The following is an 11149-nucleotide window of genomic DNA, read 5'->3' on the forward strand; positions in this document are numbered from 1 at the left end:
GGGGGGGGGGGGGGGGGGGGGGGGGGGATTTGAGGAGATTTTGCTGAATCCTCTCTTCAGGGGATTTGAGGATATTTGGCAGGCTTATTTTCTTTGCTATTGTATGGGAGATTTGGCTTGAGAGGAATTATAGAATTTTGGTGAGGGTGGTTGGTCTGAGTAGGAATTTATTAGGTTTTGGTGCCTCTGTTTGGGCTTTAGTGACTAAGGATTTTTGTAATTAGGTTTCACTCTTTTGTGTTGGAGACCCTTTTTGTTTATAACGTATTGGGCTTTTAATCGTTTTCTGGATATTTACTTATTATGGAATATTTTCTCAGGTTCTGCAAACGTTCACTGCTCCGTGAGTCCCTTGATGATTTACTGATTGATAAAATACCTGGTCGGCAAACAGATCGGAAGACACTTCTTGGGGAATTGAATTGGATTTTCACAGCTGTCACTGATACAATTGCGTGGAATGTTCTGCCTCATGGTATTTTTCAGATTCACTCAACCAATGGTATCCTTTTTTTTTCTTTCTTGTCGAAGCTAATGTATTATTTTGGTGCAGATCTCTTTCAAAGGTTGTTCAGACAAGATTTGTTAGTTGCCAGTTTGTTCAGAAATTTTTTGCTTGCTGAGAGGATTATGCGATCTGCAAATTGTTCGCCTATTTCACATCCAATGTTGCCTTCAACCCATCAGCATCATATGTGGTAGAGTTTCAGAAATCCTCGATAGTTAGGTCTGTTAATGTTTATTGGTTCACTGATCCATTTGTGGACGTTCTGCTTCTTTCAGGGATGCATGGGACATGGCTGCTGAGATTTGTCTTTCTCAACTTCCAGCATTGGTAGAAGATCCTAATTTGGAGTTTCAGGTCAGTCCATAACAGATGGTTTTCTTACTTCAAGAAATCAACTTTTATTGGTTAGTGAAAGTTGCAATTCTAAATTAGCTGGCTGTTTTTCTTATTAATATTCACATAATAACGTATCCCATTTATTCGGGAGAAAGACTAACTAAATCTTAATCCCTAGATAATTTAAATAATCTTAATACCCCAGAGATTAGGTAACAATAATCTAAATAAATCTAACAAGATAAATTAGAAAGGTCAACTATTTCCCTCGTTTAATGGGATTACACAAGGGAAATAGTTTATATGCTTGAGTAATTGATATGATTCATTCTAAGCTTGGACTGGATAGGTTTATATGCTTGCATGACTTCGACGATGTGACTTCAATGGTAGCTATGGAGGCTCCGAATAAATTTGTCAACCGTAGCTATGAAGGCTCTTAATAAATGACCCAGGGGTGGGTTGGTTGATTTCTCAAGTAACTACATGTTGTATAGATCATTCAATTGCTAGTAATTATAAGTAGTATAGATCATAATTCCTTAGCAAGTCCAATCGTCTGTCTCAAGATCTGGTTCTTTTGAGATTGTCAAGACACTGGAACTTGATGGTTTGTTGAGTATCCTCAATCTCTCAATCTCTTCGTTATTGAATCTACTAGTCTCCAAAATTGGTGACTTTTGTTCTAATTTGGGTTCTTTTGTGTTGTCTTCCTTGTTTCCCAAACCATGCTTTTGTGAGCCTCCTCGATTATCCCATTCATGGTTGGGAGGCTTTCCATTCAACTTCCAACAACTCTCTTTCGTGTGTCGTGGTTTCTTTTAGTAGGTACACCATGAATTGTCTTTCTTACTCTTCATTGGTTGTCTCCTCCGTTGTGGTTATCTCTTCCATTGTTTCCATCTTTCTATATAGCAAAAACTTATGCATTTAAATTGAATTGTTTATCAAGCATAAGGCTCCGTTTGCTATCTTTTGCTCGAATAAGAGAAATTGTTTCTTCTAGGGATGGTGATTCCTCTTTTCAGATGATTTGTACACGGTCTTGGTCAAACTCGTTGGGCAGACTTACCTAAAAGTCATAAACACGATCTGGTTCAATGAATTTCTTCAGGATTAGGGCATCTGCAGTGTAATTCAGCTCGAATACACGATAATAATCGAGTTCCTGCCAAAATGTTTGCAAGGCATTGACATATGGAGGGACAATTTTTTTCTTCTTGCTTCATGGCTCAAGTCTTGTTCTTACTTTCATACACCTGAGCAACATCTCTAGCTTTGGAGTAAGTGCGATGAATGGAATCCAATATGACTTGTGCATTTTGTAAAAACATACATGTATCACTAATGGATGATTCCATAGAGCCATGACATTATCATGGAGTCTTCCTCGCCCCCTGCAGTAAATCTGGGATCTGTCTTTGCTTGTCTTGGTCTGAGGTGTTGGAGTTTTCCCTTTTCCTTAAGGCATGTCTACACGATTTCAGACCATTTGAGGAAGTTTTTTCTGTTAGTTGATATGATAATCGGATGGGTTGAAGGTCACCCTTCTTTTGGCCGGTAAGAACTTCCTCTGAGATTTTCAGTACTTCTGACATGATGAACTAGTGGATCTTAATCTAGAGAGAAATTAGTATGAAACAAAGTCACGACGAGAAGAATCCTGAAGTGGTGGGTTTGTGGAATAGTGATGGTTATGGTGTGTGATGTGACCATAGGCTTGTTGAAGTCATGAAATACCCATTTAAGTTTAATATGGGCTTGTGGAAAGTTTGAAACGGAAGAGTAGAAATATGGAAACGTAGGCTTTGTGTGGGCTAAACAAATTTGGAAACAGTAACTATGAAATGAAATGTGGAATGTTTGCGGAAAGTGTGAGATCTCACATTGGTTGGAGAGGAGAACGAAACATTCCTTATAAGGGTGTGGAAACCTCTCCCTAGTAGATGTGTTTTAAAACCTTGAGGGGAAGCCTAGAAGAGAAAGCCAAAGAGGGCAGTATTCGCTAGCGGTGCAGCTGGGTTATTACAAATGGTATCAGAGTTAGACATCGAATGTCAGGGAGGACGTTGGGCCCCCAAAGGAGTGGTGTGAGATCCCACATTGGTTGGAGAGGAGAACGAAGCCTTTCTTATAAGGGTGTGGAAACCTCTCCCTAGTAGACGCATTTTAAAACCTTGAGGGAAGCCCAGAACGGAAAACCCATAGAGACAATATCTGCTAGCGGTGTGTTTAGGCTGTTATAGAAAGTTTGATGTGGATGTGGGTTTGCAGAAATCTGGAGACGATGGCTATGAAACAGTGGGTTTGCGTAGAAACAGTGGGCTGATAGAAAGATTGCGGGAGAGTTGTTTATCGGAAATCTACAATAAGAGAGAATCTGCGGAAAGTCTGCAGAAAATCCGGAAAGTCCTTTGGTGAAACTATAGATGATCATCAACAATGAAAGCTTCACCAATTGAGTTAGAGTTTTTGGTTCCAATGATTTTCTAGAATTGAAAGACTCTGATATCATGTTACAATTCTAAATACGCCAGATATTGTGTAGCAATGATCTAAATAAATCCCTAAATGCTAGGTAACAATAATCTAAATAAATCTAAATCCAACCATATAAATTAGAGAGGTCAACTACTTTTCTTATTTAATGGGATTATACAAATATCCTTAGACATAGGTTACAAAGGAAGGTAAAAAATTCCTTGTATTACGTATAAGGTCAAACTCTCCAATGGAACTTACAAAAATAGACCCCAATTTTAGTTAATTATGAAGGGAGTGCGTGTGGATGCTAAATTAGCTGTCAATATTTGTTACCTGTGCAAATTTTAAAGGGAACATGAAAGTTTGATGATTCCAATACTTCTTTTCATTTTTTTTCTGTTTATGGGGAGCATAGTTTGTTATTTCTTTCTTATCAAATGATCTAAAGTACTAATTTGATAGCATTCATTCATGATCCTTTGATATTATCTTAAAAGGGTTGCTACATAACAATTGAAGTAAGTTTCCATCCCAAAAGTAACCCACAAAAGTTAAAAAATTTGTGGCTTGCGGAAGTGTGCTTCAAATTTTGTTCGTAAAAAGGACATCACTCTGAAAAGGTGAAGTTATTCCTTCGGAAAATAGCGCATAAAGCCATTAGCACAAGCAAAAATCTTCAAAAGAAGATTGCCTTACATTATTCTTTCTCCAAATTGGTGTCATTATGCAAGAAAGAAAACAAATCACAAAGTCACTTATTTATGCATGCATATACGCTTAGAACTTCTTGACAATGATTCTCAATATATTCGGATGACATCTCACATTTCCTATGGACGTAAAAGGTCTATTGAACATGGCCTTAACGTACCACCCATTCAAGAATGCAAAAACCCTAATGCAGAAAAACCTCATCATTACTTTTTTTTTGGAATTTGTGGAAAGAAAGAAATCAAAGAATATTTGTTTAAAGGACACAAACTTATACAAAACTCTAAGACGATTTTGTTTATCAAGCTATATCTTGGTGTAAGCTTTCTAATATTTTTACTTACTTTCCTCATTGTAAATTGGGAAGGTATTTTATAATCATCACAGATATTACATCCCTTTTGTAAATTTCAATCATTAGGAAAATTGTCTCTTATAAAAAAAGAAACTTGTTCCGGAATGAACAAAGGAAGTAAGTATAGCCCATTTCTTGCGATCGATGAGGGCCACGAGAAGGATTCAAGGCCTACTCGAGGCATCCATTTTTTTGTTGTATTTAGGTGACAAAGACAAGTTGTCTGAATGAAAACTTAATCCTTTCTAGGTCACTTTTGCTTTGAAGTTTATTTGATAAGTTCTTCTGCTAAGCTTCTTCCGATTAACTATGTAGACCAAACCTACCCTCCACTATGTTAATTTTTTCAAGTGGTAGTGAAATGGACCGATTAACTATGTTAATTTTGAGCCCATCAATTTAAAAGCTACAGCCTTGTAGACCAAACCTACCCTCCACTACTTCTAAATCAAGTTCAGAAAAAATCCGATTAACTATGTTAATTTTTTTCAAGTGGTAGTGAAATGGACCCAAAATAGGTCCCCCGTTTCCCGCATCTAAGGGTTGTTGTTTAAAATTATCCTCACACATCTGTTTCACCATTACCAAATTCTATGACTAAAAAGTCATCCTTTAAATCATTAATTAAAATTTCTTCTTTGTAATGTTCCAGCCAAGTCCATTTTTCACGGAACAGTTGAAAGCTTTTGAGGTATGGCTTGTTCATGGATCCGAAAGTAAGAAACCCCCAGAACAGTTGCCTATTGTCCTTCAGGTACCAAAAGCCATCATCTTCTTTATTTATTTATTTCTTTTTTGGTACTTGTCTTTTCTGGATTATTGTTGTTGAATTTTGTTGTTTTTTTGAATTGTGTGCATATGCCTTCTTTTAGTTACTTTTAGCTGCCATTACTTCAAAATGTTAGCATTGTGTCTAGAGAGCTGTTGTACGATATCCTATGCTCTAAGGAAGTTCAGTTATTCATAAAAAAAAATCAGGTTCTCTATTCCATCATTGTGACTAAATCTTTCCTGCTCAACTCCTTTGTTGGACTTGGAACTGGTTTGATGAACAGCTATGCAACCTGTCAATGTGAACGGATACTGTCTTGGAGCTTATATTTGAGCAGTGTCTTTAACATTCCCACTCATCATATTTAACCTTGTTAGCAATGTGTGTGAAAAATGTTGTTTTACCATACTTTTCCATGCTTATCTTTTTACTGGGCTCTGGGACTTTCTACTTTTCTTGTTGGATGCTTGATTTTAGCACAAGACTATTGCCAAACTCTCTTTAAGTTATTGATCCTTAATTTTTGCTGGAAGGACTGCCAAACCAAACTTCTACTAAAAAAATGGAAGAAAACAAGAGCATGCAAAAGAAAAAAAAAATGGGACTCCAATAATAAAGAACAAGACAATTTATCTTTTGCTGGAAGGAATAATCCTTAAGTCTAGACTTACCCATATCAAAGTCTGTTATGTTCCTTCTTATGCTAGCTCTGTTTGTGTATTAATAATATGCATCATTATGGTCATTTTGAACTCGGATGGTGAAGCTGCCATCAATATTATGTGGTGAGATGCTTGTAGAAAAGACCGTTTTCTGTCATTGTGTACTTGATTTCCTTGATTTGATTTGTTCTCAATGTATGCTACAGCTATTGATTTCATCCGTCTCCATAGAGTAACCTCGTTTTCCATAGAGTGAACAATTTTTCTTTCTTTTTAATTTTTTCTGTATAATCACAGCAGAGTGACCTTTGTCATAGGTTTTACTCAGCCAAGGACATCGACTCAGGGCGCTGGTTCTTCTTGGTAAATTCCTTGATATGGGACCTTGGGCTGTAGATCTGGTAGTCTCACTCAAGATTTTGCCAATTATTACTGTGTTGTTTGTTTCTTCTCCTTTTTATACTTCCCTCTCGGGGACAACTATTGCTAGTTGCTAATAAATTCCTTGTTAGGCATTGTCTGTTGGAATATTCCCATATGTTCTGAAGCTTCTGCAGACAACAACACCGGAGCTGCGACAAATACTGGTTTTTATATGGACAAAGATTCTTGCCCTAGATAAGGTATAAACATTTTAGGTTATTCTTTTGCAATTGTGACTTGAATTTTATGGGACAACTAAGATCCCTTTCTTTTAAGAAGTAATTTTTTTGATACTGCTTCGTCTTGGAGGTGCTTAGTTAAGGAAATCTGTAATTACCCACTTTTTGTGGTGCCAACCAGCAAGTGTTTTTGCAATTTTGTTCGTTTGTTCTTGGGAGAGTACCTCAATTTAATCATCTCCGTGATTTTGTAAATAATCTTTCTTTAGTGATATGGGTTTTGTTCTCACTTAAATAGTTTTGCAAATGTAAGGATACATGTTATTTGTCCTATCCCTTATGTATGTGTGTCATAGAGGTTGTCTTGTACGTATCTGTGTTTTTGGCCCTTTCCTTTAAATGATGTGGAAATTTTAGTTTCATGTCTATGGTCTCTTTACTTTATTTTCATTTTATTGATTCTCATTAAAAAAATCGTAGTAGTTTTGTAATAAAATAACTAATATCTAAATCTTCAATCTATTTATTTCTTTTTTGGTTCTTACCGTAATTATACAGCCCTAATGTGCCATGGTTTGTGTAGATGTATAGTGGCTTTTTGAAAATTGTCTTTGAAGATTCATGATCAACATTTTATTTTGTATACCCGTTTGAGTAGGGTTTTCTTTCTAGACAAACCATCAACTTCATTCTTAGAAAAAATTTCAAAGCTACTCATATAAAATGTGTAAAGTCAAATACTTTCCAGAATTTCCCTCTTCCCCAGCATAATCATAGTTGTAGACAAACAGCCGAACAGTTAGAAATATGAATTAAAGTAGTGGTAGGAATTTCAAAACATTCATGTCCAAAGTTATTTATGGAATAGCCATTTTGGTTTCTGAAATCAACAAATGACGAGGGTATATTTGAACAACGGCATACCACATGGCTTGTTTGAAAATAAACTCTTTTTAGAGGACAAATATGATCATTTTTAATAAAAGTATTTGTGTTTGAGTTGTCAATTTTTAGTTTCATAATACTCTTTCCCTAGATTTTCTCTAAAGAATATTGAATCCTTCTTCTTGGTTCATATTGAGAAGTTGGTCTATTGGGCGACTTTTAGCTTTTCGAAAATTCTTTCATGCTGTTTTTTCCTTTTGAATCTCTCTCTCTCTTTCTCTCTCTATGCCATTCATTTTCTTCCACCTTTGTTGTGGGCAAATTATTCTGTATGGTAACTATGACTCTTCTGGAATGGCAGTCTTGCCAGGTTGATTTAGTAAAAGATGGTGGCCATACATACTTCATTCGATTTCTTGATACTTTGGAAGCTTACCCAGAACAGCGTGCAATGGCTGCATTTGTTTTAGCTGTAATTGTTGATGGACACAGGCGAGGCCAGGAAGCATGCATTGAAGCTAATTTAATCCATGTTTGTTTGAAGCATCTTCGGAATAAAACACCGATTGATGGACAAACTGAGCCCCTATTTCTTCAATGGCTATGTCTTTGTCTGGGGAAACTGTGGGAAGACTATATAGATGCGCAAATAATAGGATTGCAGGCTGATGCCCCTGCTGTCTTCACTTCTTTGTTGGCCGAGCCCCAACCAGAGGTTCATAATTTATTTTCTGTCCTCTATACTTTCTGGATATTTTAGTATATATACCCTTAGGCCTAAAGTGTATATCTCAAATGTAGATTTCAATTTCAGGTTAGGGCTTCAGCAATTTTTGCACTTGGTACCCTACTTGATGTAGGGAGCGATTCATCTAGAGATGGCGTTGGTGATGATGATTGTGATGATGATGAAAAGATTAGGGCTGAAACCAGTATTGTTGGAAGTCTATTAAGTGTTGTTTCAGATGGAAGTCCACTTGTTAGGGCTGAGGTTGCTGTTGGTATGAGTTCATTCCCTCATTTTCTGCTTATATTTTTGCTGCCTCTGGGTGGTTAATTCGAATTCTGTTGCTAGATCTGTTCAAATGAAAATTTGGTTGAAAAATTTGAAGGCCCTTTGTAATTTTCTTGGCATTTGGCCAGCTTTCTTCCCCTCTTTTTTGTGAATAGATCTTGAATAATTTTTTCTTATTTGACATAAAGTTGATTGGGTTGAACTGTGTGGTGACGTCTGGAAATAGTAAGAATCAGCCACTGTACGTCATAGTTTTTGTGCCTTTTGAGGTTCGCAGTTGTTGAAGGATTGATGTTAGTCGGATACGATTAGGAGTTTATTATCCTATCATAGATTGTAATACAATCTGACTTTGATGTCTACGACTTTCCAGTATGCATTCAGTGGGCTTATTGTTGAGATCTTGTATGCTGTAACCTATGGGTTTCTGGTCTGAACTTTTATTGACGATGTATACTGTTTTAGAGAGCACACACTGCAACCTCCAAATTCAAGGCTGTGTATCATTAGTTTTATCCTTTCACTAATAGGTTTTCTGTCTCTTGAAAATCAGTTTGGGTTTTTAGTTGGTTGTGCTGGATATGTGCTGTGTTTTGGCTCGTAATGATTTCAAAATGTTTGTGCTTTTACAGCCCTTGCTCGCTTTGCCTTTGTCCACAACAAGCACCTCAAGTCAATTGCTGCGACATATTGCAAGCCCCACTGTAATTCTTTATTAAGTTCTCTACCCTCCTTGGCTCACCTAAGAAGTACCGGAGCTGCTTATACTAATTCGAATCAACACGTGCCTCATGCAAGCATTGTTTCCTCTCAAATTGGCCCATTGTTGAGATTTGGAAATGAAAACTCACCTTTAGTTAGAGATGGAAGGGTCTCCACCAGTAGTCCTCTTGCTAATACTGGAGTGATGCATGGATCTCCACTTTCAGATGATTCATATCAGCATTCGGATTCTGGAGTTTTGCATGAAGATACAGTGGGCAATGGTGCCGTTAATCATTCAAGGCCCAAACCTCTAAATAATGCATTGTATTCACAATGTGTTTCGACTATGTGTACTTTAGCCAATGACCCATCTCCTCGAATTGCAAGCCTTGGTAGGCGGGTTTTGTCAATTATTGGTATTGAACAAGTTGTAACAAAACCTGTAAAATCCAATAGCAGCGGTCTTAAGCCTACTGATGGGACAGCAGCATCTCAGCCTCCTAGTTTTGCTGGATTAGCTCGTTCATCTTCATGGTTTGATATGAATGGAGGTATGGTTACTTTGGTTGACTCTGCATTATATACCATTGCAGATCAATTTTAAAAAATTTGAGTCATTATTAGTGCTTCGATTAGCTTGAATGCTGATTATTTCTTCTGTGTTGCTGGTGCTTATAATTGTGACTTCGTCTCCATTTTCTTCCTGATTTTGAAAACGTGGTTCTATGTTCAGGTCATTTGCCTTTAACTTTCCGTACTCCTCCAGTCAGCCCTCCCAGACCAAGTTACTTGACGGGCATGCGAAGAGTTTGCTCATTAGAGTTCCGTCCTCAGCTAATGAATTCTCCTGACTCGGGGTTAGCTGATCCACTATGGGGCTCAGGTGGAACTTCAGGAACATCTGAGCGCAGTTTTCTTCCACAATCAACCATCTATAACTGGAGTTGTGGCCATTTCTCAAAGCCTCTTCTCCCTGCTGCTGATGATGGTGAAGAAATACTTACTAGAAGAGAGGAGAGGGAGAAATTTGCACTGGAACGTATAGCAAAATGCCAACATTCTCGTAGGCCACTTGTTCAATTTTAATTTTGTTCACTATATTCAGTTTTCTCGTCACTGAATTTAATAGAGGATCTGTCTTTTGTCTTCTCTTCTTTCTTTTTTTAAAATAAAATATTCATCAGCTGTTAGTAAGCTGAGCAACAATCCAATTGCTAGCTGGGATACAAAGTTCGAAATGGGCACAAAAAAATTATTGCTGCAACCATTCTCACCCATCGTTGTTGCTGCCGATGAGAAAGAACGAATTAGGTATGGGTTGCTTTCATTTATTTACTTCTTGCTGCAGAAGATTTGTAGTAGATTTTGTTGCTGACTCAAGATAGAAATAGATAACCTTTACATTTGCTCAATTTCCAAGTCACTTATGGCAAAACATTTAGTTTCTAGCTCTACCATTTATCTATTGTCCTTATTACGTTTTGGAGACTACTACAAAATTGGAAGTCAGTTTTAGGTCACACTTATCAAAACAAGTGTGGTTCATCTCTTGTTCAAGGCTTTTCTCTAACCATTTTACCGGTTGTTACCCTCTAACTTTTTGGCATGTCTCCAGGGTCTGGAATTACGAAGAACCTGCCCTTCTCAACAGTTTTGACAACCATAATTTTCTTGACAAAGGGATTTCGAAACTCTGTCTTGTGAATGAGCTTGATGATAGTTTGCTTTTGGCTGCTTCATGTAATGCTTTCTTTTTCCTGCAATTTTTTTATTAATTTTCAGGGTCGTAGTCATATAATTTTTGAGTTTCATTAGTGTGCCTTACTTCAACTTTTCTGATATTCCTCAGGCGATGGAAGTATTCGTATTTGGAAAGATTACACTCTGAAGGGAAAACAGAAGCTTGTAACTGCATTCTCCGCAATCCAGGGGCACAAACCTGGTGTTCGTAGTGTAAATGCTGTTGTGGATTGGCAACAACAATCTGGATATCTGGTATGTATTTAATTTAGATTCTATCACCCGCTATTCCTAAAAAATGCAGAGAATAGAAATATATATATATATATATATATATATATATATATATATATATATATATATATATATTTATT

The 11149-nt window shown here is 36.9% G+C and overlaps 1 protein-coding gene across 5 annotated transcripts in view; it reads left to right on the plus strand.

Moving 5' to 3' along the window:
- The window catches only part of LOC111432425 (regulatory-associated protein of TOR 1-like), a 19850-nt gene that overhangs the window by 5544 nt on the left and 3157 nt on the right, over nt 1–11149 (plus strand). For 4 of the 5 annotated variants that reach the window (XM_023069298.1, XM_023069299.1, XM_023069300.1 and 1 more), the window contains 13 exons: nt 321–475; nt 554–698; nt 784–862; nt 5047–5148; nt 6146–6229; nt 6341–6451; nt 7677–8030; nt 8130–8316; nt 8963–9586; nt 9769–10098; nt 10220–10346; nt 10651–10775; nt 10885–11030. In XM_023069298.1, the coding sequence (XP_022925066.1) occupies nt 321–475; nt 554–698; nt 784–862; nt 5047–5148; nt 6146–6229; nt 6341–6451; nt 7677–8030; nt 8130–8316; nt 8963–9586; nt 9769–10098; nt 10220–10346; nt 10651–10775; nt 10885–11030 (2569 nt within the window). Of the gene's footprint in view, nt 1–320; nt 476–553; nt 699–783; nt 863–5046; nt 5149–6125; nt 6230–6340; nt 6452–7676; nt 8031–8129; nt 8317–8962; nt 9587–9768; nt 10099–10219; nt 10347–10650; nt 10776–10884; nt 11031–11149 lie in introns of all 5 variants that reach the window. The other variant, XM_023069301.1, reaches the window with a different exon arrangement.

This window comes from Cucurbita moschata, unplaced genomic scaffold (assembly GCF_002738365.1).
Source record: "Cucurbita moschata cultivar Rifu unplaced genomic scaffold, Cmos_1.0 Cmo_Scf00038, whole genome shotgun sequence".
NCBI lineage: Eukaryota > Viridiplantae > Streptophyta > Magnoliopsida > Cucurbitales > Cucurbitaceae > Cucurbita > Cucurbita moschata.